The sequence below is a fragment of the Cercospora kikuchii genome (genome assembly GCF_019650295.1).
Source record: "Cercospora kikuchii DNA, contig_00004, whole genome shotgun sequence".
Taxonomy (NCBI): Eukaryota; Fungi; Ascomycota; class Dothideomycetes; order Mycosphaerellales; family Mycosphaerellaceae; genus Cercospora; species Cercospora kikuchii.
In genome coordinates this window covers 833,230-856,485 of record NW_025408585.1, presented here as the reverse complement: position 1 = coordinate 856,485, position 23,256 = coordinate 833,230, and the positions used below count along the sequence as shown (strand labels likewise).

The window sequence follows — 23,256 nt, the reverse complement described above, 5'->3', positions numbered from 1 at the left end:
CTGACTGAGCCAGTTTAGAGTCGACCTTCGTCGCGATTTGTGCCGATGAGGACGGGAACTTGGGCGAATTCGCCGGTGATGATGTTGGGCAAGGCGTTGTTGGTGTGCGTGGCATTGTCCTCATGAGGCGGAAATTGTAGGTTCTCCTCTGTGATGAAGGCCTGGAGATCTGTTGCAGGCACCTCACGCAGACAATCGAGGCTGGAAGACGCCGAATCGCATCCAAAGTGGCCGACGACTTCGTTCCAGCTCTGCACTCCATCGCCAATGTTGTTCGATGCTTGTGACTGCAAGATAGCGCCGTGGTATGGAAGTGGCGAGGGAGGATTTGCCAACAACTGTTTGACGGAATAACCACCTGCCGATTCGCCGAAGATTGTGACACGAGAAGGGTCACCGCCGAACTGGCATGCGTCAGAATCGCTCATGTAGGGCTCATTGCATGCAAACCTCACCGCATCAATATTATCCTGCACCCATTGCAAAGCAAATCGCTGGTCAAGGAAGCCCGAATTACTCAGACCAGAGGGTATTTCTGGGCTATTGGAGAAGCCAAACACTGTTACACAATCAGTCGATATGACAGAACAAGCAGAAGTAGCTCTTCGACAGTTTACGATTAGTCCTATAATTTGCTGCTACTACCACCACATCCTCGTTCACAGCAAGGGAGCTACCATTGTAGCGTGCATCGGAAATCGAGCCAAGTATGAGATTGCCCTTCGATAATCAGCTCTGTAAGCTAGGCTCGGACCACAGTGACAGACTCACTCCATACAACCAGAAAAGCACAGCCTTCAAGTTCTCTGGTGAAGCATTTTGAGGGGCGAACACATTGAGATACAAGCAGTCTTCGCTCTCGTTGCCAACTTGACTACCGGTATCAGGAGCTGCATGCAAAATCAGATGTTGCCTCTCTATACTCTGTAGGCTTCTGGTATGCACGGTGCTCACCAAGTTGCTGAATGCAAGTATTTGGCAGAGTCTGTGCAAGCAGTGGCTCTGACCAGGGGTCCGAGGCGACCGGAGGGCTGAATCTTGTCGGCGGACTTCGAGCAAATGGTATCCCTAAATATGCATCCACGAGCCCTGTCACGGAGGGCTGGTTAAGCACGCCAGTGGCGGTCCCAATGACAATGCCATTGGAGATCGTCACTGTCGGCTGTGAGTCACTATAGCTCGTTGTCAGTGCAGCAGAAAGAGAGGGTCTAAAGCCAAGTATGAAGCTCGCGAGAATATGCGTGATCATTGTACCAATTCCTGGAAGCAAGGGAACGTGAGTAGAAATGAAGTGTACACCAAAGTTGCCTTAAGATACGCAGAATGTTATTGGATGACCAGAATGTTCAGCTGAGACGCATTCTCTGTCTTGGCCGCTTTCAGCTCTTCGCGGATGTCCGGGTCCCCTACGGGTTCTTCCTACCAAAGGATGCAACATCCCATGTCGTGAGCCCTAGAAGCTGATAATCCAGCACACATGCATGAGCGTCTGATGTATCAAGCAATTCCTCAACACGGATTAGGGCGCAGCACGATCTCGCTCCGCGGGTCACGAGGCTCCAGAGCAGCAGCACGTACTTTCATGGTCTTTTCTTCGTTGAGCATCGAGCCACAATCGATCATACACATCAAGATGGATTCGGGCATAGGATCCTGCTTGGTATTCGTCTGCGCCACCCTGGTAATTGACTGGCCGACGCCTCCGTTCTTCCACAGTCTCGTCACGCAACATGCTGTCCACGTGAATCTCTTGCTCAACCACCGTAGATTTGGTTGATGCGGAGGCTTGTGATCTTGGCAGAGAGCAGTTGGAGACACTCGGAGCACAAACGTAGCGTGCTGTTGGCGATGATGGTGAGGTGGGTGGGTATTGCACTTCGGAGTGGCCAGTAGGCTGATCACCATTTCCACGGGCTGGACCATTATGCTCACCATATGAAAGCACTGGAACAGGGTCAGTTGTGCGAAATGTGGTTGCAGATGCAGCGCGATCGCTCTGACATTGACCACAAACTGCGTGGCACTGCAGCTGTGCAAATCGTGACATTAGAGATTTGGATGTCGGCAGAGTGTTCGAAGCCCGGCTCAATTGGTTAAGAACATTCAGCGCTTCGTGTCCTGGGTTGACAGAGCTGGTGCCGCCAGCGCTCGATGCTCCAAATCCGAAAGCTTGATCTGCTGGCGAAGGACTTTGCAATCCCATGTGGGCGGCGTAGATCGGAGGAAGGTTTGAACTGCCGGTCGCAACGTTATTTGGTGGGCAGTCAAGCGTCGGGCTTGAGGGTAGGATCTCGTTCACGAAGACGACGGTGCCATTGTCGCCTAAGATATGGTCTCGAATCGAGCGGCGCAAATTCTTTTTCTTCGGCGTGTTGAATGGTGTGCGAGGCAGCACATGGCTTGGGGACGAGATGTCCCGCGAGCCACTTGTACTGCGATATGATGACCTCTTAGATTTGTCTTTGATGTCGTCGGCTACGTTTGCGTCGTTCGATGGATTCGTCAGCGACGATTCTACATTTTCCTTCTTTACATTTGGTTCGGGTAGAACAGTGTTGCTCGTGATCTTGCTCTTGCACAGATTGCGCATAAATGCGAGAATCATCATCTTGTACTGGTGTCTGATGCAGGTTTCCAATGCCTGTTGGCCCTGACAGCTCGCAGAAGATATATTCACGAGCGTGACAGGGCGCCAAATGTCTTGCCAGGGATGACAGATCTGTTGCAGAGATGACAGAATGTCTTATGGGCGGCGACGCGTTGCTGGAGGTATGTCTCGTTCCAGTACAGCGCACGGCGTCAGCTTTGTCCTGAGACCTGTCGCGGCTGGGGCCCAGACTAGTCCAACGGGGCACGAGCACTGAATGCGCAGCCTGACAGACAGTGAACCGCTAGCTGAACTTTACTGAATACTGCTGGATATGAGCGAGTATATTCTCAAGCTCTCGGCGGCGCAAACGCAAGTGGTGCTGCTTCGACGTTTCCTCTTTCCGGCCTGTCATAGATTTCATAGTAATGGCAGAGATATTCTCCTGTGAGTCCCAACATGATGATGCCTCCCGTCCATTTCCACGCGCCCTTGAAGAACCAGTAAGCAGCGTCTTTGACATCGTTGAGGTTGACTTTGCGAATCATATAGGCCGAGGTGGCGGCAGTCCCTGCGACTGTGCCCAGGAAATAGACTGGGCCAGCACCGATAGCGATACCTGCACTAGCGAGGAGGCCAACTTGAACAGCAGAGACTGCCGACAAGAATAATTTGGCGTTCTTCTCCTGAGCTAGAGCAATGCTTTTGATGCCCGCTTTTGCGTCGTCACGGATATCCTGATAGGCGTAAATCATGTCGTATACGACGGTCCATGCAACGCACGAGCCGTACAAGCAGGCAGCAGCTGTCAATGCCGTCGGGTCACTCAGTACATCAATCCCGAGGGCAGGAAATCCCATCATTGCGCCCCACGAGAAAGTGAGGCCCAGCACTGCTTGTGGATAATTTGTCACCCTCTTGGCCAGTGGGTACGTTGCTACAAGCAGGAGGGATGGAACTCCGTAAAAGAGACACACCAGGGGAAACTGCAGGAGAAGCGCAAGGCCAGCGAAGAGCTGAACTCCAAGATATGGAATTGCCTGGCGCACCGTTATTGCTCCTCTAGCGATCGGTCGTAGTCTAGTGCGGGTGACATGAGGATCAAGGTTGCGGTCCCAGAGGTCATTGACAGTGCAGCCAGCACCTCGCATAATCAGAGCTCCGGTGAAGAAAAGGCCAGTTGTGTAAAGGACAGTGATCGGCGGAACCACCGGGTTGGTAAGGGGCGCCGCCATCAACGTGCTGAACAGACATGGTAGGAACAGATAGTAGGTACCAGCAGGCTTGTCGAGGCGGATCAGTTCAGCATATGGAATCCAAGAGCGCGGCAAGTACGAGAGGAGTCCAGTGATAGGAGGCTTGTATGGCTGTAAGGCAATGTCTGGGGTTGAGCTAGTGGGAGATATGAGAGGCACAGAAGCAGTGTGCTGGAGTCGCAGTTTCGTCCTGTGGAGGAAGGAGTTGCTTGTCGTGATGGGGCCATATTCGCGGCACGTGAGCAAGGGTGGTGATGGTCTTGATCTTGCTGTGAGCGTTGCTGTCCACCTCCTGCAGGCAATCTTCGGCATTTGAAGTGCAGGGCGCGTCGATGGGGTCGTTCTGCAAAGAACAGCAGAAACGCGCAAAGTGGCCATGCTCAGGACGGAGTGGGCGCAAGTGCGCAATCTGTAACCTACCTCAGTTCGGCATAATATCACGAGGTGAAGTGAAGTGATGCATACTAACCTCCCAACGTTGTTAGATGTCTACAGTGGAGGGCCTGCACCAAAGTCGCACTTTCCATCTCGGGCGTGTTGCCAAGCCTCGGTGCGGAGTTGCCTCGACGCGCTTCTTCACGGCCATGTCCTCCGTCCACGAGCACATCACCACTTGAACACCATCGCACACGACCAACGATCCGCCGACAAGCTGCAGCGCCTCTCCGCGACTCGGATTCATCTAGCAAAACGCGCCACCGGGCAGTGGTCGGCGATTGACGGAAGATGCGCGTGAGCTGGAAACAGCACGCGTTTTGGAGAAGCGGCAGTCTCACGTAACCACCTACGAGCATTGAACGCATACCACACCACGACTGAGCGCTGCGCACCTCACGGCAACAATGCCGGCTCAACGGCCGCGGGCATCGTTCGAGCCCATCGCCCCTGACTTCGATCTGAAAGCACTAGTCGAGTCCACGCCGAACTTCCAGTATGTCGACCGCATCAGTTGCGAGATGATCGATCAACAAGGCTTGGCTGCCTTTGAGAAATTGGTCCTGTTACACGTTGTTGTTGGGGGCAAGCCGCTGGTCATCGATGACTTCGAAGATCGCCTGGACCCGTGGACATTCACAGCGAAGTGGCTGCGCGACAACTGCGGAGATAAGGTGGAGCATGCTCGCAATCTCACTGCAAAGGAGAACCTCCCGCTCACCATGGGACATTATTTGAGGAACATGGGACTCCTCACAAATCAATTCTTCGACAAGCCTGGCGCCTACCGTGAGAAAAACCGCCAACGCGTATATCTCAAAGACATTGATTGTCCGGCTGTGTGGTGGGACAAGTTGAAAGAGCATCTGCCTGCCGCTCTCACATACCTTAACGACAGCACCGGAGAAATTGGTGGGCCAGGAGCCAAACCAGATCCAACGAGCGCGGCACCTGGTCGCAGACTTGGCAAGGGCATTGCAAGAGCTGGAGACCTGATGAGCTCGCTCCCACCTGATATGCGAGCAGAGAATTTGATGTGCTACATTGGCCACGAGGGGACATATACACCGGCTCACAGAGAGATGTGTGCTTCGCTGGGCCAGAACATCATGGTAGAGGCTTCCAACACTGTGTCCGATGACGGCAAGGCCGAGAAGCCGGGTTCTTCAATCTGGTTCATGACAGAATCGAAAGATCGACACACCGTTTCGGAGTACTTCTTGTCGGTCCTTGGTCACGACATTGAGGTCGAGAATCACTTTGCTCAGGTTGTAGCGTGGAAGAAAGCACCTTTCACTGTCTACGTTGTTGAGCAAAGACCTGGAGATTTTATCCTCATCCCTCCTCTCGCTCCCCACCAAGTCTGGAACCGTGGAACACGGACGATGAAAGTGGCTTGGAATCGAACCACTGTTGAGACCTTGGAGATGGCCTTGAATGAAGCGATACCGCGATCCCGCATCGTATGCAGAGACGAGCAGTACAAAAACAAAGCGATTATATACTACACACTGCAGAAATATTCGAGCCTCCTCTTAGACGCCCAACGACAAATAGCAATGATGCCAAGGGATGCAGTTCATTCTTTCCTGTATTCCGGCAAGATTAGGCAATTGATCAAGGACTTCAAACGCTTGTTCGCGCTGTACAAGCAAATACTGCTCACAGAGATGTTTTCTCCCGAAGATCGAGATTCCCCTAAGAATATCGAATACTTACCCTTTGACAGCAATGTCACTTGTGCGTATTGCCGATGCAATATCTTCAATCGATTCTTGACTTGCCCATGCTGCAAGGATATGCTGGGGCACCATGCCGATGCCGAAGACGGAGATCCGTACGACGTATGTATGGACTGCTATGCAATGGGCCGTTCATGCTACTGCATTAGTGGCTTGAAATGGGTTGAGCAGTTCAAGTGGAAGGAACTAGTTAGCAAGTACGAAGGCTGGCGCAAGATGATCATTGAGCTGGATGGCGGCCAGATCACGGACAAAACGCCACTCTCACTTCTTGAAGAGCGTAGGCGGTATGGAAAGAAGACTCTTGCAGAGGTCTGCAAAGACCAACTGAAGCGACGCCCGTTCAAGGATCCACACAAGTCAGATGAACCAAAGGAGGATGATGAATCCGAAGAAGAGATTGTGGTCGGTGATGATGGCACAGTCAAGAAAGTCACCAAGAAAAAGAGCAAGTCATGGCTCAAAAACAACAAGCCGTGTCATGTCTGCTGCCACCGGCACCCTGTGTGGAAAATGGCGCAGTGCACGACTTGCGACCGTGCCTGGTGCTATGGATCGCTCTTCCGCGGTTGGGACAAGATGCCCCTGGAGATTATGGAGAACCCAGACTGGTCGTGCCCGCATTGTCTAGGAATCTGCTTCGCCGGCGCTTGCAAACGTGAAGGCAAGATGCAACCCTACGAGCCAAAGGGCACTCTGCTGGGACACGATACGAAGAAGGTCGCCGATGTGCGTAGCACGGAAGCACTCGTCGACTTCTCCGTCAGCAACCTGAATTGGCTGAAAGAGGATGAGCAGGGCAATAAGTTGGACACGCGCCGTCTGAAGCGAGCTCGTGCAGAGGCGGACCGGGAGAAGGATCAAGATCCCGATGTCAGCGACGATGGAGGCGATGTTGACGAGACACAAGTCGCCATGGAGTACTCTCCCGTGGATGCTGGCCCTCTGGACCCCGCTCTGGGAGGCGGGCCCATCGCTTCGAGCAGTCGGCACAACAACCTTGGTGATCTGGATGACGAAGCAGCTCTTGCTCGGAGGCTGCAATTGGCAAATGCTTCGCTACCTGGACCTGCCGGCATGGTCGCGGGTGCACCTGTCAGTGGCGTTCCGGATGGCTATGCTCCTCTCACGGCAGCTGGTTATGCTGGATATGCACCAGAAGCTTCAATGTATCCGGAACCTGAAGGAGACAACTCGTATCACTACCCCATCCGCAATGGCGACAATGTCGACGAGACGCCTGGAAAGAAGGGCAAGGGAAAGAAACGCAAGCAGGCGCGTGGAGCTGGGGAAGAGGAGGACGAAGACGAAGATATCGCTATGTCGAAGGCACCGAAACAGAAGAAGCCGCGACTGATGGCGGCAGGATTTCGCTCGCACGACCTCGCTGAGGATGCCGTCGGTGCATCGGCATCCAAAGCCAAGAACGAGGCACAGCGTCAGTTCGAGAAGGAGAAAGAGCGTAAAGCGCTAGACAGGGCGAAAGCCGAAGGTCGCTTCATCATGTTGCAAGCTGCGATCAAGGGCAAGAAGCGTATCGTGAAACTCCCCATTCCTGGCAATCGGCTAGCACAGGTCATCGCGCAGCAGGCAGCAAAGGCTGCCTTTTCCGCGGCGGATGGGCCTGACGCGGATGCTGAGCACGACATGGAAGACGGAGCTCAAGACGAGGAGCAAGATACCAGTGGCCTGCTGTTGAAGTCCGACATTGCACCCAAGAGGAACCCAACAGAGGCCCGAGAGCAGCGACTACGCGACGGCATCATTGTGCACGGTGGTGCCAAAAAGGCGTTGGTTCCTGTGGAGAAGGACGACAACTATGGCTATGTGTATCGCGAGAGGTTGCCGAATGGTCAAAGAGTGAGCAAATCGCAACCGACACTGGCCAGCAGTAAATCGCGCCGAAAGAGCCAGAAGAAGGCGACAATGTACGAGGAGGTCGATATTGGCTCAGACGATGACGATTTTGAGGAGGGCACTTCGTTTGTCGCAATCAATAGTACAGCTGGCAAGAACCGTCGTTCCCTGCCTGGTTATCTTCAGGACCGCCATGAAAACGACGACGAAGATGCTCCGTCCGCACTGCCCGATGATCACCGAGATCGTCCCGCTAAGCAGCGATCGTATTCTACACAGCGCAAACGCCAGAGTATCAGCGAAGCAGATGCGCAGCTTCAGAAGGAGACGCAAGATGCTGCTGCTACTCCTTCTTTTGCAAAGCCATCACATCAGCCAGCTGCTTCGTCGTCGAAGAAAGCGGCCGGCAGACCTTCTTTCGCCGGCAAAGGGCCTGTAATGCGGCCATCGAATGCTCAAGAACCCATCACGATCGAGGACGACGGCGACACCAGTGACGAAGGCATTGACGCGACCGGAGGGGCCCCGAATGGCAGCACTGTGAATAGTACGCCGGCCACGAATGGTTCCACCTCGCGACCTACGTCGACGGGCAAACCGAGGGGCAGGCCGTCGAAGCCTCTCGTAAACAAGACTGCCGCTGCCGCTGCTGCAGCAGCGAAGAAGGCCGAGTTGGACGCTCAGCGCAAGGCTGCTGAGAATGCAGAACAGCAACGCCAGCAAGCAGAGGCCAATAGACTCGCGAAGTTGCAGGCATTACAGATGCTCGAAAGCGGCGACATGGACTTCGATCCATTTGACATGAACCGAGCCGGGGGCAGTACGATGTTCGATGATGGCTTCGACGACGAAAGTGATGATGGCGCAGACGAGATTCCTGCACGGTAAACGTGGAGTGAGAAGGTCGAAGTTGTGAATTGAAGAAAGATTCGCAAGGTCATAGCTTGGAGGACAGTATACAACACGGACCAAGCCCAACACAGCGAATTACTGCACACGAAGAGACAAGAGCATCTTGAACATCGTGTTAGCACCGCTCAGGTTGTACAGTATCGCCCATGAGGCATTCTTGCATTAACATTGCATCGCGCTTTGGCCGTCTCTTGCTGCAGAAGGGAGAGAAAAAGAAAACAAAAAATGCCAAAGCGTTCGCTCCCAATGCATCACCATGATCGCTTGCCGCCAGTAGCAGTCAAGTTTTTCCATCTCGTTTCCCAACTGCCGCGCTCGAGACACGCGCCGATCTGGCACTAAGCCACCACGCGAGCGACCCTGTTACGCCATGTTTGATTTTCTCGAACGAATAAGTCTGCCAAGTCATGCAGCGAACACCGTCTGTGGCTTGCGGTTTGTTGGCCGTTTATGGTTTGGGCTGGGGGGAACGCTAACAACCACATGTTGCGACGGCCCGCCAGTTACCTCCTCGTACCGAAAGCGCCTCTTACTTTTCTTGCTGCACGAGTCATGGAATTAAATTCCTTTCGTGTGCGCAGGCCGCAGGGAGCGGGCTAACACGTGAAGCGACGACCTGGTTGTTTTAGAAATTTAGTGATGATACACACCACAACGGCCGTTCGCGCGTTGCGTCTGTGCCGTACGTCAGACTATGTTTCAGGGCTGTGATCCTGCTCGCCTTTTTGTTCCTTTGCGGTCTGGTCGCGACGGACTAGATTTATTCTAGGTTTGGTGCGTGGCTGCCTTTGACGTTTGATGAGACAGCTTGGTGACGGAGCGGCAGGGGCTGTAAGCACGGATGTACAGTAGTACGGGACATGTATTCACTGCCGTGCCACGGCATGCCGATTGGTTGGCAATTGGGCTTGGTGCCGTATTTTTCTAGATTGTTCGCTCGGCAGGCCGAACTGACTGGAGCGCTGTAGAGGTGAGGTGGCTAGTTGCCCGTGATCAGCACATCTCCCTTAGGGCTGTACTGTACAGCAGGTTGACACGATCTTCGATTCCTCGGGATTTCTTTTTGGGGCACCAGTATGCACTCTGCACTATATCAGTCACTCCGACACTTACCGTTTGCAGCCACTATTATCGGTCCAGACAACAGTTCTGTTGCTATCTTCATTGCTGCTGCCGATTACTGATCTCTGCTTTAGTGCGAAAACGAGCACGAGGGCACAGTAAAGCGGCATCGATTCAGCTGCTCTGCAGGCTGTCGTGGCCGTTGTAATTTGTTAGGGGCTGTGCTTTGCATCTGCGAGAGTCATTTGACTGCAGCTTGATTGGAGCTGTCTTCGACCGATGGTGGCCACGAAGCGCGCGCTGAGCCTGGGCCAGACAATACCGAAAGTCACGATAGTCCAGCAGGACACCACCAAGGCAGGCGGAGTTGGTACCGAGCAGGATACGAGCCATACCCATCCTGGGTCGGTTCTGGAGTGAGTATTCTTGCTAGCCGAGCCACTCACGAATGCCTTGGTCGATCATATGAATAGAATCGAGCCCAAAAGGCTCTGTTCGTTCGCACATGCGGTTGAGAGTGCCAGGAGGTCAGCGGGCGGTTCAACCGGTGTTTCGTTACTGGATGCTGTTGCCTCGACACGAGCTGATGCATGTTGTTGACTGCGAGTGCCGTATAGAGCCTGGACGAAGGATCAAACAAGGTGTATGCTGGGAGTTCTCGGGCTCGGGGCGGATGCCGTATTGCTCTTGGGCCGAATGAGCTGCCGATGCAGGTTGGCGACACTCAGTCCGCCCGGTTTGTGGCGTCTGTGTTCGTGCTCCGTCCTGCTACCGGCTCCTTCGTGCGCTATAAGAGCCGTCTTTAAGATCCAGTGAAGCCGAATGACTGGCAGGACAAGGAAATGTTGTGGTTGTATCGCAGCCTCTCCAGCGCGCTACTGCACGTGCGGCTTTTTCTTCCCACGCGCGCGTAAGTCGTGCCGTCGGATGTCATGTACAGGCCATGCAGGCTCGTATCCCAGTAGATGTGATACCATGCTGTCGGACTGATTGCCAAGTAGCGCAGTGACCGGTCAGCTGGTATCACATCGTGGTCCAAGTCGCACGAGATCCAGCGGCAACTTCCATCGAACGGTATAACTCTCAGTCCAATAAGCCTGTTCATCCGTCTCCAGCAACGCGTGTCTTCTTGGCATGGTGTTACAACCTCTCTTTGCATCCAGACTCGGCAAGGCAGTGCAAAGCATAATGCTCGTTTGACGTATGCCTCCATACTCATCCAAGTGAAGCAGCGGTCTCGCCACTGAACGCATCAGGTGGCATTCCAAATCTCGATGTCGCGAGTATCTGACAGCGTGCTTGTGCGTCTTTCCAAACTGAGGCGCTTCGGGGCATGTACCTCGTGTAGTCAGCAAATATGGGCATCAATACATAGTCGGCAGATGCATGCGATCCGCAACACGGTCTCGAAGGTGGCGTGAGCACAGCATTTGAGGGCCTAGTAGTGTCGAGCAAGTGAATACATACTTTCATGTATCGGTCATCAGTGGGCTGTGTGCGTTAAGCTCGGAACAAAGCGAAATGCCCTAGCAGATCAGGCCCACATTGAGATGACGCGCGAGATGGCGACTGATCAACGCACGATGATCTGTATTGCACGTGCCGAAAGGACGGAGAGTATAGAGATCTTCGCAGAGTGGCATGTTCTTCAGATCCCATGTCATCGACGCGGTCCTTGGCCTGTTTCTGATGTCACTGTTGGCGGATGTTGCTTTGCAGATGGTGTTCATTGGCAGAATGGCAGACAAGCCGCAAGTTCCAGAGCAGAAAGACGTACGCAGGGCACATCGCCTGAGAAGTGCAGATGTTTGTCGATGTTTCGAATTGCTGCAACCAGGTGAAGTTGCAAGAGTCATGGCCATCGAGATGCGCTGTCGACCAACCCCAGTTTCATCTTGACTTCACAGCCACCACGCCAAGCCGTTGGTCCCATGTTTCAAGCTTTCTGCAATCGCGACTGCAGATCGCCACGGCAGTCGGCGGTCTTCTGATGCCGACCGTCTCATGCGGTAGGTAATGTACGTGCAGATGCGCATTTCTGCTGTTTCTAGGGGTACCAAGAAAGAGCGCATCGACGTTCCAAGTCATTCGCCCGACACTCGAAACATTTAAAGTCTAATGGACTGCCGATAGCTCGTACGAACCGGGGAACTAGCAGATTAGAAGGATGTGCTTGAAGATCTGAGCTTGCAGTAGCCATGCTCTCATTTCATGCGCCGAGGCGTTGTTCAGTGGAAGACTCGCTGCTGAGCACGAGCTTCCGCTGTCAGGAGAGTCAGAGCCTGCAGTTGATCGTGGTTACAGATGGCGGTCTGCACAGCCACCTCTGGTAGTCGAGAAACTTGATATTTGTAGGCAGTAGTCTTGGGTGGTTCTTGGCTCCCTCATGATCGCTTCCAGTCTTTGCAGCGACGCAAGCTGCGCACAATGCTTCAGGTGTGATCAGGATTGCTGTGCTTTTCCATTCCGCAAGTATGGGGTGATGCCATGGCTTGCATGTGTCAGCGTCGTGCATCGCGGAGGTCGAAGCTAGCCGGACGTGGAAATCCCACTGCCGGAGGATTCAAGGCTGCAGCGATTGGCTGCCGTAGAAGCAGTGAGGGGTCCGTCATGTTCTGGTTGACACTTCGCTCGTTGTTCCATGGCGCTATGGTAAAGTCTACAGGCGAGTGAGGCTGAAGACCTCACAGCTGTTTCGGGTTGAGCAGGAGCGCTCAGTACATATCGGGAACTTGTACTTCGTCATCATGACCAACGTGGACGCTTCTCAGACCAACTCGAGGCTTTGCGTTATGCAGTCCACGCTGGTCTCTCCGGTATTGTTCGTTGCGAGTCCGTGAAGTTACCTACGCACTGTCGCGGTGAATTACAGCTGGTCGGGTCATTCGGGTCCTCGCAGTAGGAAACCAATTCGTTGGCATTATTCTCCGTGCGCCATGCGTTTGTCAGTGCGACTCTGAGCAATGTGCCATATTTGCACAGCAGCGAGTTAGCTCGGCAGCTCTACGACGCTGCCTCGGAGAGCCATCGGTGGATTCATCGTCCTGGCTGTTTGCGTCAATGTTGTTGGGGAGGTGTTGTAGTAATTGTGGGTAGTGACATCAAGTTGCGAAAAGTCGAATCGGTCCAGCTTCGGATAACAACTGCGACCGCGAACACATATTACCACCTCTTCCAGCTCAAACTTGTTGACATCTGGTAGTGCATCTGCCTTCCAATACTCAGTCGAATTCACTGAATGTGGCAGACGTCTTCGACGACTGAACGGCATTGGTCGCCAGAATAGGTAAGCCCAGATCTTTCCTACTAACGGGCAGAGCTCATGATGAGGAAACCAGAACCGCTGCTCCGTAGTCGCTATGCGGCACTGAGAGATGCTTTCTGATTCCCCTCTGAGGCCATCGATTCGCGCCTCCCTTTTGTCGCGCTTTCAGTGTTCTGGATCACTGATGAGTACACAGGTGCAAGGGAACCTTGCCCTCGGCCGAGCTGTTTGCGACGATCATCTCTCACAAGGCCTTCACTTCGCGTCGCCCTCGCAGCTCCAGTTGCTCAGCCTGGCTTGTCGTCTTGGTGCGTACGTGTATTGGGCATCACTGCTCGAAACGGCACTTCTGAGACCGATGCTGTACGGGTGCTTAGCATCTGGCAACAAGAGGTTCCAATCAGTCCTCGATGTCTTCGATGATGATCATGCGTTCTTGAGACAGTCCGTGGTATCCTGCCCGTCCCCGCCAGTATCCGTTGATGTTCTAGGGCAAGGCGGCAGTACAGGATATCGCTGAAACAACATGTGCATCGCCGAAGATCAATGTTGACGTGTCGTGTTCTTCGTTCGCAACATCGCAGTCCTGCTGTTGCCGCTCTCGTTATGCGGGCCGTCGTCGTTGTGCATGAGGTTGATGCCCAAGAGCTGATCAACACATCTGATCGCGATTCGACACCAAGCTGCATGATTGTGCGATGTAACATGCGCATGAGTGCGCGTGTCGCAGGCAATACGCACAACACTATGTCTCGAGTGTCCAGTATGAGTTGTCCAGTATGAGGCCGAGGCACGAATTCATTCCTCGAATTTCCGCAGCCTGCCGTGCTTGGATTTGCTGCGTGGCAGAAACTCAAAACAACCACAACGCCGAACTAAAGCTTCAGCACTTTGAGCTTCGAGAGCTTTGGTGTGATGACGGCAAGGGGTCCGGCATCAGCTGGCAAAGAAATGTCTTGACATGTCGATTTTGTCCCGTGTTTCGAGAGACGCATCCGGATGAGAGCTAGCTGCAGGTGAACATGGATGAAGGTCAAAGGGAAAGTTAGTTCCGAGTCAGTATTACCACTGCAATGCCATTGGCCTTGTCGTTTGAAATAAAATAATGCAACTTGTGTTGTCAAGGCTGTTCAGTGATTTCACAGCGCCGACAAGCTTCGAAGCGCGTATCAAGGCTTGAGAATTGTATGAGGTCCATGCGTGATTTGAGATTGGTCCCAAATTTCGAAGAACGCAAATGCATCATGCGTGACAGCATCCTTGCGCCACGAGCATGCTGGCATTTGTCAGAGAGCGTGGTGCAGCTGCGACAGCTGTCTCGCATCAGATGTGATAAGTGCTGAAGGAACTTTTCTGGAAGAAGTTTGTTTGATGTCGGATAATTCGCCTCGATGCAGATTGCTGCAGGACACGAGTCAGGGCACCGCTGTCCACTTGAAGGAGCTGTACGTAGCTGTGCACCGCCACAGCTGATTTCCCGCCAAGTCCGTCGACAGGCACCCTAGGTCAGTACGAACTCTCGAAATATCAACTTCCCTTGATCAAGGATCAGACCAAAAAATCCTGAGCTTGTCGGCGATTAAGTCATTTGAAGAAACAAAGTTCAACGAGCGCAGCCGGGAAGTCAGCGAGTGTGAGCTGGTTAGCAGATGGCATTTCTCTCGAAACCAAATCGCTTCTGGCTTGCAGTGATCAGCCACATCTGTCCTCATCGCTGCAAGCTCTGGCTAATTGATCGGCCGGCCTTGCGCGTAGCTCTGGCTCCATTATTTAGCCAAACCGCATAGCCCTTCGCTGTTATTCGGGCCCGCCCTAATCAATGCAGCCTCGTGTTGTGGCCATGCGCATACTGTAGCGGAAAGCGTAGGTTTCGTGGCGAGTACCCCGAGGTGAAGTGCATTGACGAAGACATAGCGTGCTGCGGAAGAGCTGTCCGAACAGCTAGCTCGCCAAGTGCGACCCGTAAGGAAGGCAGGGCAGATCTGCATTCGCTCCTCCATAGAGGGAGGATTGGAAATACAATGGCTATGACGTTGATACCGTTTTTAGCCCATGCAAAACAATGTCATATAGCAGATACCGTGAATCCGGCGCGAGGATTGCATGGAATGGCAGTGTTGAAGTTGCAGGCTGGTGTGGTTGATGACAAGGCCGATTCGACCGGGTGGCCTGTCGCCTTACAGTAGCTCGACAGATCTGCTCTGAGCGAGTTCTAACGGAACGGGCTGCGAACTTCCATGCGTCGTGATTGTACGAGATTACAGTAGCGCGCCTTCTCGAACCACATCGAAAGGCGGACATCGTGGTGGCCTGGTCGAAAGACGCATGAACGGAACAGATCTGGACAGCGCAGACGTGTTTTGACCACGATGTATGCCGCTTCCGGAACCCGCCCGTCTGCCGATGTTGAAGCAGAGAATTGGATCCGATCGTGCTAATTTGATCCAGGCCGGCCTGGGAATATCTCGGAGCAGGACTTGAGTGTTCGCATCCTTTCAGCACCAGACAGTCCAGTGAAAGTATGGTATCCAGTCCACGGGCAGCCATTCGCAATATCGCAGAGCTCCGTTTGCCCAGCAGCGTATTCTTCGCTCCGACTCTATCACCGTACCGCAGGATTTGTTCCGACCCGAACCATCGCGCGATACAGACGTGAACTGGCGAGTATCTCTCGTACGTAGAGGCGTTCGGCAGGCTGCAGGAGAAGCCACAGCAGCAGCCGTGACGGTGGCTCCCCAGGCGCCACGGCGGCGACGCGCAGTGGCCTTCTGGATGCATGAGAGAGAAACAGTCGTCGTCGTGCTGCGGGGGAGGAGTCCTGTTCGGGTGCTGTCTCCGGCGTCTATGAATCAGATCAGACACGCGTAGGATTCGCATCAACACACCATGACTTGCGAAGGTTTCGAGCGTGCTCCACGACAGATGCTCGAACGTTGTGGCTCATGCCAGACTGGTCCGCCCTATACGGAATGTGCCGCCGCCGAGACACGCTGGTTGAAACTCTGTGAAGTCTGTCCCGACTGCGCGTCTTGGCCGTGATTTCATCTTCGGGCTGGGAATCGTGCCAAGTGGGTGCAGAAACGTCGATGGACAACGCTCACTCGAGAGATTGGCTGATGCGCTGCGGGCGTGCATTCGGAAAGCGGGATACAACCGGACGGTGAGCAAGGACTGCACGAGTTTGACGCCATCTCAGCCAGGGTACGGCACTGCCAAGCATTCTGGCCGGACAACACATCTTCACCCAGGTGCTGATGCTGTGGAGCCATACGGTTGTCGTATTGCTCTTTTGCAGCTTACGTATGAAGTATGCGTTGAGCACAAGGCAAAGTAATACGTGGCACCTCAGGAGATTGCCTCTCGAATACGCTGGCTAAAATACATTGTGCAGCCGCGCAGCTGACCCCCAAACCGAATATCAACCGCGCTTAACGTTAGCCACCAGCATCCTTCTCACCAACCACGAACCCATGCTCCCTTTCCCGGAGTGCCTGATAGGGCCATCCCTTCGCCATCGCCTGCCGTGTGGTGACGATGCTCGTGACGGTGTCCGATGCTCACGCCCATCAAACTCTCCTCATCCTGAACGACGCTGTCGTTGACAGGGTGGTCAATGGACAGGTCGGCCGGCCACAGCACTGCTGCCGGCCCTGCCGGCCGATTCAGCGGCCGTGTCCGTCCGTCCGGACGAGAGCCTCTCATTGGCCATGCCGTCCACCGGAGCCCTGTCCGCTGTTCGCCTTGCCTAATTAGGAAGGATGTTGAAAAATGAAGCCAGAGGAAGGTGTTGTTAGCCCTCTATTCGCACGTCTGTCTGCTGGCTGTTGCCTTCATATGAGCTTGACATCTCACTGTCCACGTCGCCGCTAAAGTGATCGTCTTGCGCTCTTACCACCTCCTTTGTGTGTCTCTTCAACACAAAGTCGTTCTTGAACCAATTTCGCAGTAGTTGGTGTGATTGTGCGTAGTCTGTCTTCGTCTGCCACCTCTCATTGTCGAGAACGTGGCCAGCTAAGCTAAACTCACGCTCACACGCGCTCGAGCTCGCCGGCGTGGCCAGTAGGTCGAATGCTAGCTTGGACAACAATGGATATCGCTGGCGATTGTCACGCCACCATTGGACGACATTAATAGGCTTGTTGCCAACCATATAAGGTGTCAGAGGCTCGGCAAGATAACGCTGCAGATCGTCTTGCAACACAGTGTCCGTGAGCATTAACGATGCCGTGTAATCGTCGACCTCGCGTTCACGTGTCGCCGGCCTAGTTGTTGGTGCTGGACACCGCATCTTATACTCATTATAGAGCTCTTCAATCGCGTGTCGTGCCTTCACTGTCCATAGCGTGGACGCCTCGATATCGTCTTGATTCTGCTGCTGCGACTGCCGTTGCTTGCACTTCGCTTTCGCCTTATTCTTGCGCTGCGTATTGTCGTCTTTCATACCACCCCAGTGCTGCTCGAACCAGCTCATCTTGAGCGATGGATGTAACGCCACGGCGGCACGGTAGGCAGGCGTGCGATCGCTGAGTCGATAGTACTTGTCGAGCTTCTTCCAACCAAGATTGACTATCGCCTTAAGGTGTGAGTTGGCCGCGTGTTCATGGTCTGACTTCGCCTTCTCAAGTGTAGTTAGCAGTGACTCCAAAGCTGTCAACGACTGCCACAATCCACCGAAGTGTTGGCCATCTGCTTGGACCTTCAGCGACGCCATCTTCAGCGGCTTGAGAAGCTTCAATATCTCCTTCAACTCGGCCCAGTCATCCGCGGTGAGTATGTCTTCACGAAGGTCGTCAATGAACTGTAAGCAATACAGCTCTATTGGATCTTTGAGCTCGAGGCCACGCTCGATCATGTCGTGGTCAGATTGCCACTTAATCCCGCCGTTCAACACTAGCTCGACAAGTCGTGTGTCTGCCTCGCGTTGTTTTGATCGAAAGACGTGTCGTCGTGCCTCGCTATAGTGAGCATGGATCACGATATTATGGAGCTTGCCAACACAGCCCTTCTTTCGCCATGCTGTCTGACGATCGACGGCATTACGTAGAGATAGAGCGCGTTGAAACTCGTATACGATCTCGCTGTCTTCGAGCTCCTCGTCTTCCTTATTCATGTCGTTGCAAGCCTGGTCAATACACTCGATGTCGACGCCGTAGAGCATAGCCTTAACGACTAAGTTGATGAAGTGGCCAGCGCAGCGAAGGCGGCACTTGTGAGGGTGTCGGAGACTTGGTATTTCGCGCCTAATAGCTTCGATCGTCGTGTCGTTGTTAGACGCGTTGTCGGCCATAAAGTAGGTCAGTTTGGACGCGATATCATACTGTCTGATCAGCTTGAGAAGGATGTTTGCCTGCTCTTCACCAGTGTGATTGCCATAGGTTGGTACGAGTCCAATAAGTACTGTCTTCAGCTGATAGTCCTTATCGAAGTAGTGAGCATGAACACCTAAGAAGTCGGTGCCGCCATCGATGTCTGCTAGCCACGCGTCAAACGACAAAGCGATGCCGCTTATCGCCGTAGCCATATCGCTCTTTACTCGAGGCAGTGTCTTCTTACACAAGTCGACGATCCAAGCTCGCGGGGTGTTGTGAGAAGTAGGGAATAGCATCTCGAGAACAGGTTGACGATACGTAGCTAGCCGCTTCAGTCGTTCAGATGCTAGAGCGCGAAGTGAGTGCTCATCTGTTACGGCATACTCGAGGAATAGCGACCTCCACTCGGTACGATCAACAGGAGTCTTCTCGGTCGTCCTTTGACGCTTGATCATACTAGCGATGTTGCCGTCGTCTACCGGACGCCTCTTACACTGCTTGTACGTGCCATCGAGCTCGTAGCCATGCTTGCCTAGGTGTCTGCGTATCGAGTTCGTTCCTCCACCAGTCCGAATGACCTTCACCTTCCTGTGATCCTTATGGCTGCTGTCGAAGCACAGACGACACAGCCAGTAGTTGGTGAAGCTCTGAAGATGCGTAACAGCCTCACCATGCTGCCAGACCCACGCTCTGTGCTCTGCCTTGCCTGGCGGTGTCGGGTAAAAGTCGCGAAGAGCTTTTCCATCGACGAGGAAGCCGGTCCGCGTATAACGCGTCCGGAGGACGGTTCCGAGCTGCGATTCGGCGTGGATTTGTGTCAGGTCGATGCTGTGGGTGGCGCTTATGCTGGAGGTACCGCCTGCCATCGTGGTGTGTGCGTAAATGCCAATGATCAGGTGGGCGATCGAGGGACTTTGGCATGTGAAGGAAACGCGTCCCCAGTCGCGTTCTGAGAAGTCGCGCGTGGGAGGTCGGCGCACGGGCCGGCGTCTCTGCAGGCTGGCATCTGACCAATCAAACACGCTCTTATTCATCAATTGACCCAGACCCTAACAACACCCCTAGGAACGACATTCTCATCAACAAGGTCAATTCACATGCCATGGACACCGGTGATTCACTTACATGTCCGGACGGACGCTAGCATTAATAATGCCGGCCGGCAGATACCCCATTAGCTGTCCATCCGGCCGGACACCGTCCGGACGGCATGGCCACGAAAAATGACCCGTCCATTGACCACCCTGGTCGTTGACGGTAAGAACCTGGCGGTGGAAGAGCTCCTTGCTATGCGTGATCTTCGGTATACCATTACTGTCCGAATCTGCAGAGGACCGGACTCCGAAAAGGCTCATGTGCTGTGTTGTATTACCGTAGCCATATGATGTGTGCTCGGTCTGATTCGCAGTGTAGTAAGCACTGCCGTTCTGAGAAGTTTGCAACACAGCGCCCTGGAATGCTGTGGAGGCGTTCACCGCTCCATACGGCTCTATTCCTATGGGAAATGCCAGGCGGCCTATGGTCTGCATGTTCTTGCTGCGATTGACTGTCGCGGTCAACGTGAGGTTACCATCAATCGACTGCTGGGTGCTGTGAGAATAGATGGGGTACTCGAATGTGCGGTAGTAACCACCAGATGACCTGTGTCGACCAGTGGTGAGCGCAGTGTTCGTCTGATCTCCAGTCGATGTGTAGTTGCCACTGTTAGAATATTGAAGCTGCTGTGTCCAGGCGACTGTCACCGAGCGATCAGAGAGTTGGATCTGTGAAGAGACTGACAGGTGTCGAGACGCCACGACTTCGTACGTAAGAGTCAGATTCGATCCGTTCGACGAATGGTAGACCTGCGAAGCGAGTTGGAAAGAAGGGTCCGGCGCAAGGTGTTTCAGTTGGCCGCTAGTAGTTACATGGCCTGGACGATCGAGCCATGTAAAGACTTTCCCGCTCAGCCACCAAGTGGTACCTGTAGTATTGGAGGCATATGCGGTACCATTTGAACTATCGTTCAATCCAGAAACACGCAGCTCAAAGGTGTGACGCTTCCCGTCGCAAAGTAAACCCAACCAGGGTGTGATGTCAATCTCTTCCTCTTTGAGATCGAAGGCATCAATGCCAACGACTGGTCGCCAGAGCCCTGGAACTACGCCTCCAGTGAAGATGACAGGGAAGGGCCATGCAACGCCTGCCAACAGATCATCGATGTACAGTTGGACCTCGCGGAAGGGAGAAAAGCCAGCCAGAGAATCGTTGCCCGGGAAGACGTTGGTCTCAGACTGTGGAACGTTGCCCCACCAGAACTCTTCCTGTGCTTGACCAGTGGCAGCAATTGTGAAAACTGCTTTGCGAGTATTTTGCGGCAGCGTAATTGCATTGACTGCTTTGTCCTGTGGAAACTGAAAGAAGCTAGCCTGGCCTGCAGCGCCTTGTCTTTTGGAGATAGGAATTATAACATCGGCGGGTGTAGGGCCATCTTCAAGTGTGAAGAATGCTGCAGTGAGGGTCACATTGAACGGGCTTGTGTAGATATCGTTTACTAGGTTTCCAAGGTCGAAAATGATTCTCTGCTGTGCTCGGAAAAGCGGCAAGAAATTTGTCACGTCTTTGAGATAGGTCCAGGTGATGCCATTCTTCGTAGGCTCTGCGGTTGAGGTGCGAAAGAGCTCAATATCGCCGAGAGAGATCGACCCAAGGCGGTCGTATTGCCTGCCTGCTGCTTGCACAGTCAGGTTGAGGGTGACTCGGTTGAAGTCACATGGCGGTGGCGAGTAGTCTCCAACGTATGGTTGTCCATATGAGTTGGCGAATGAGTGTTGCACTAGTGTGCTTTGGCATGTCGGCTTCGCGCTTGGTATGACAGCAACACTTGCGTTGGAAGAGCCATCAGTGATCTCGAGATCACCTGTCGGAGTCACGGCAAGAACGGGAGGGTAGACTTCGAAGACCTCGGACAGTGTATCGGACAGTGTTTGGATGTGAGCACTGGGAACGTTCACTCTGGAGAGTGTTGTTATCGCGGGCCGCGACCCCCAAGCGAAGGGCTTCTCCGGCCAGACAGTGATGAGCACTGCAAGTGCGAGAGCTCCTCCCAACATCCTGAGCAGAATGCGCCGGGTGGGGCTCAGGACTGGCAAGGTGATGTGTGAAGAACCCACCCTGTCCCCGCAGGTGAACGATCCAGGCGGATCCAGCAGACGTGACACGGCGTTCTTCTCATCGTTACGGTCGGCCCCTTGACCTGACATGGTGCGACGAAACTATTGATGATGCAGGCGCATGCAGGTGTATCTGCTGACGGAATGGTGTTAGCTGTGTCGTCTGAATCGATGCTTTGAGTGATTGTGGTGCTGACTGGGACGGCAAGAGGTGGGCCACTGATCGCAGGCCAAGAGCGAATCGATATCCAAGCTCGGAAGTCGGCATACTCACAAGACTTATGTGGAAGCAGCAGGACATTCGTACGTGTTGGCCCAGTATCGTGCAACAGCGTGCTCCGCAATTTCGTTCTCCTCGAAGCGGCGGCGGTAGAAGTTGAACACGGCAAACTCGTCCTTGGTCATGACATATTCGTCGGGTTGGAGCGTGACGCGGTTCCAGATGTCTGTGAGGGCGCCTTCCAGATATGCGGACACCATGGGGTCCAGCTCCCCCTCCGAGTTACGGGCGATGTCGATGGCGCGTTGGTAGTTGAGCACGCCAACGCCATCGACGTTGACGTTCGTGTTGGCGCCCATCAGGAACAGCTCGTCGTCGGAGTATTGCAGAGGCGTGTCAGCGGCCAGCGAGGGAGGGCTCGGGTAGGTGGCGAAGGTGACGGCGAGGCCTGGGTGTATATACATGGCGGCTCGTCGGTGGCACGTAATGCGACTGTCAGAGGGCACAGGTGGAGTGCGAGGGCGATGGCGACTGGGGAGCAAGGAAAAGAGATCAAGTCAAGTCGTAGCACAGAATGGGGTGGGCTTACCCTGGGTGAGCCACTGGGCTGGAGGGCTTTATGTCTGCTGCGTCTGCTGGCGAGCCGGCAGCCTCACATGTGCTCGCAGCAGCACCCTGTCGCGTCAAGGCCGGGCTGATGAGAGCCGTTTCGGGCACGCAGTGTCCTCGAAAAAGGCTCCAAATAAGCTTCACGCAAATGCGAAGTAAAGGCGGCTGCGACTGAGCTAAAGCTCCACCCGCTGCGTTTCAATGACAGCGCGGAGAGGGAGTGGAAGAACGTCGCCAGGAGTCACTTTCCCACCCCATCCTTGCCATGATGTGCGCGTCCCAAAGTTAACCGTTTGCGTGCATGCTCCTCAGCCACATGCCGAGGGATGCTAATATAGAGTTCAAGACAGACGAGGGCTGCCATCACGTTATGCGGGCGACCGCCCCGAAGGGTAAGATCTTGACTTTAGCCAATATCAGCCGCAATCACCTGCGGCCCTCTGGCATTATTATCAGCACCATTAGAGCCGCATTCTGATGCAGCGACAATCATTCCGCCGCGAATGAGCCATGTTGCACAGCTGACGGCGTGCGAGGTCATTCATTACAACCACATGTATCTCCAGCAGTCCCAAGTGACGCCTTCGGAACCGAAATTGGTGACCCCCATCCACAGGCCACAGAATCCTTTCCAGTCTGCTGTGCTTCTGGTTCGGTTGGTGGCACTACATTGTGGCGCGTTCAGCAGGCATGCAGATCACTACCCGTAAGCTGCGCCTGGTGTCGACGGGCAGACCCCGTAGCGTACGATATGTGCTCGAACAGCTTCGAATGCGGTAGTTACAGCAAAATCAGGCGCATGGCTGCAAAGGAATCGGAAGCTAGCCGACGACCAGACCATTTGATCGAA

General features: G+C 53.9%; 6 protein-coding genes across 6 annotated transcripts; 1 reads left to right on the top strand and 5 right to left on the bottom strand.

Annotated features, from left to right (window-relative positions):
* Positions 1-14: 14 nt before the first annotated feature.
* On the bottom strand, positions 15-2,608 carry CKM354_000656200 (uncharacterized protein; the record flags this gene model as incomplete). The annotated part of the gene is made up of 7 exons (XM_044801882.1): positions 15-404; positions 456-559; positions 618-720; positions 772-890; positions 955-1,172; positions 1,411-1,540; positions 1,579-2,608. 7 exons carry the CDS (start codon positions 2,606-2,608, stop codon positions 15-17), a joined length of 2,094 nt encoding a protein of 697 aa, XP_044657817.1.
* Positions 2,609-2,937: 329 nt separating this feature from the next.
* CKM354_000656100 (uncharacterized protein) lies at positions 2,938-4,221 on the bottom strand (the record flags this gene model as incomplete). The annotated part of the gene is made up of 1 exon (XM_044801881.1): positions 2,938-4,221. The coding sequence occupies one exon, from the start codon at positions 4,219-4,221 to the stop codon at positions 2,938-2,940; it is 1,284 nt and encodes a 427-aa protein (XP_044657816.1).
* A 464-nt stretch (positions 4,222-4,685) lies between these two features.
* On the top strand, positions 4,686-8,765 carry CKM354_000656000 (uncharacterized protein; the record flags this gene model as incomplete). Its single annotated transcript, XM_044801880.1, has 1 exon — positions 4,686-8,765. The coding sequence occupies one exon, from the start codon at positions 4,686-4,688 to the stop codon at positions 8,763-8,765; it is 4,080 nt and encodes a 1,359-aa protein (XP_044657815.1).
* An 8,141-nt stretch (positions 8,766-16,906) lies between these two features.
* CKM354_000655900 (uncharacterized protein) lies at positions 16,907-19,291 on the bottom strand (the record flags this gene model as incomplete). Its single annotated transcript, XM_044801879.1, has 1 exon — positions 16,907-19,291. The coding sequence occupies one exon, from the start codon at positions 19,289-19,291 to the stop codon at positions 16,907-16,909; it is 2,385 nt and encodes a 794-aa protein (XP_044657814.1).
* A 255-nt stretch (positions 19,292-19,546) lies between these two features.
* On the bottom strand, positions 19,547-21,667 carry CKM354_000655800 (uncharacterized protein; the record flags this gene model as incomplete). The annotated part of the gene is made up of 1 exon (XM_044801878.1): positions 19,547-21,667. One exon carries the CDS (start codon positions 21,665-21,667, stop codon positions 19,547-19,549), a length of 2,121 nt encoding a protein of 706 aa, XP_044657813.1.
* A 189-nt stretch (positions 21,668-21,856) lies between these two features.
* CKM354_000655700 (uncharacterized protein) lies at positions 21,857-22,261 on the bottom strand (the record flags this gene model as incomplete). Its single annotated transcript, XM_044801877.1, has 1 exon — positions 21,857-22,261. The coding sequence occupies one exon, from the start codon at positions 22,259-22,261 to the stop codon at positions 21,857-21,859; it is 405 nt and encodes a 134-aa protein (XP_044657812.1).
* Positions 22,262-23,256: the final 995 nt, after the last annotated feature.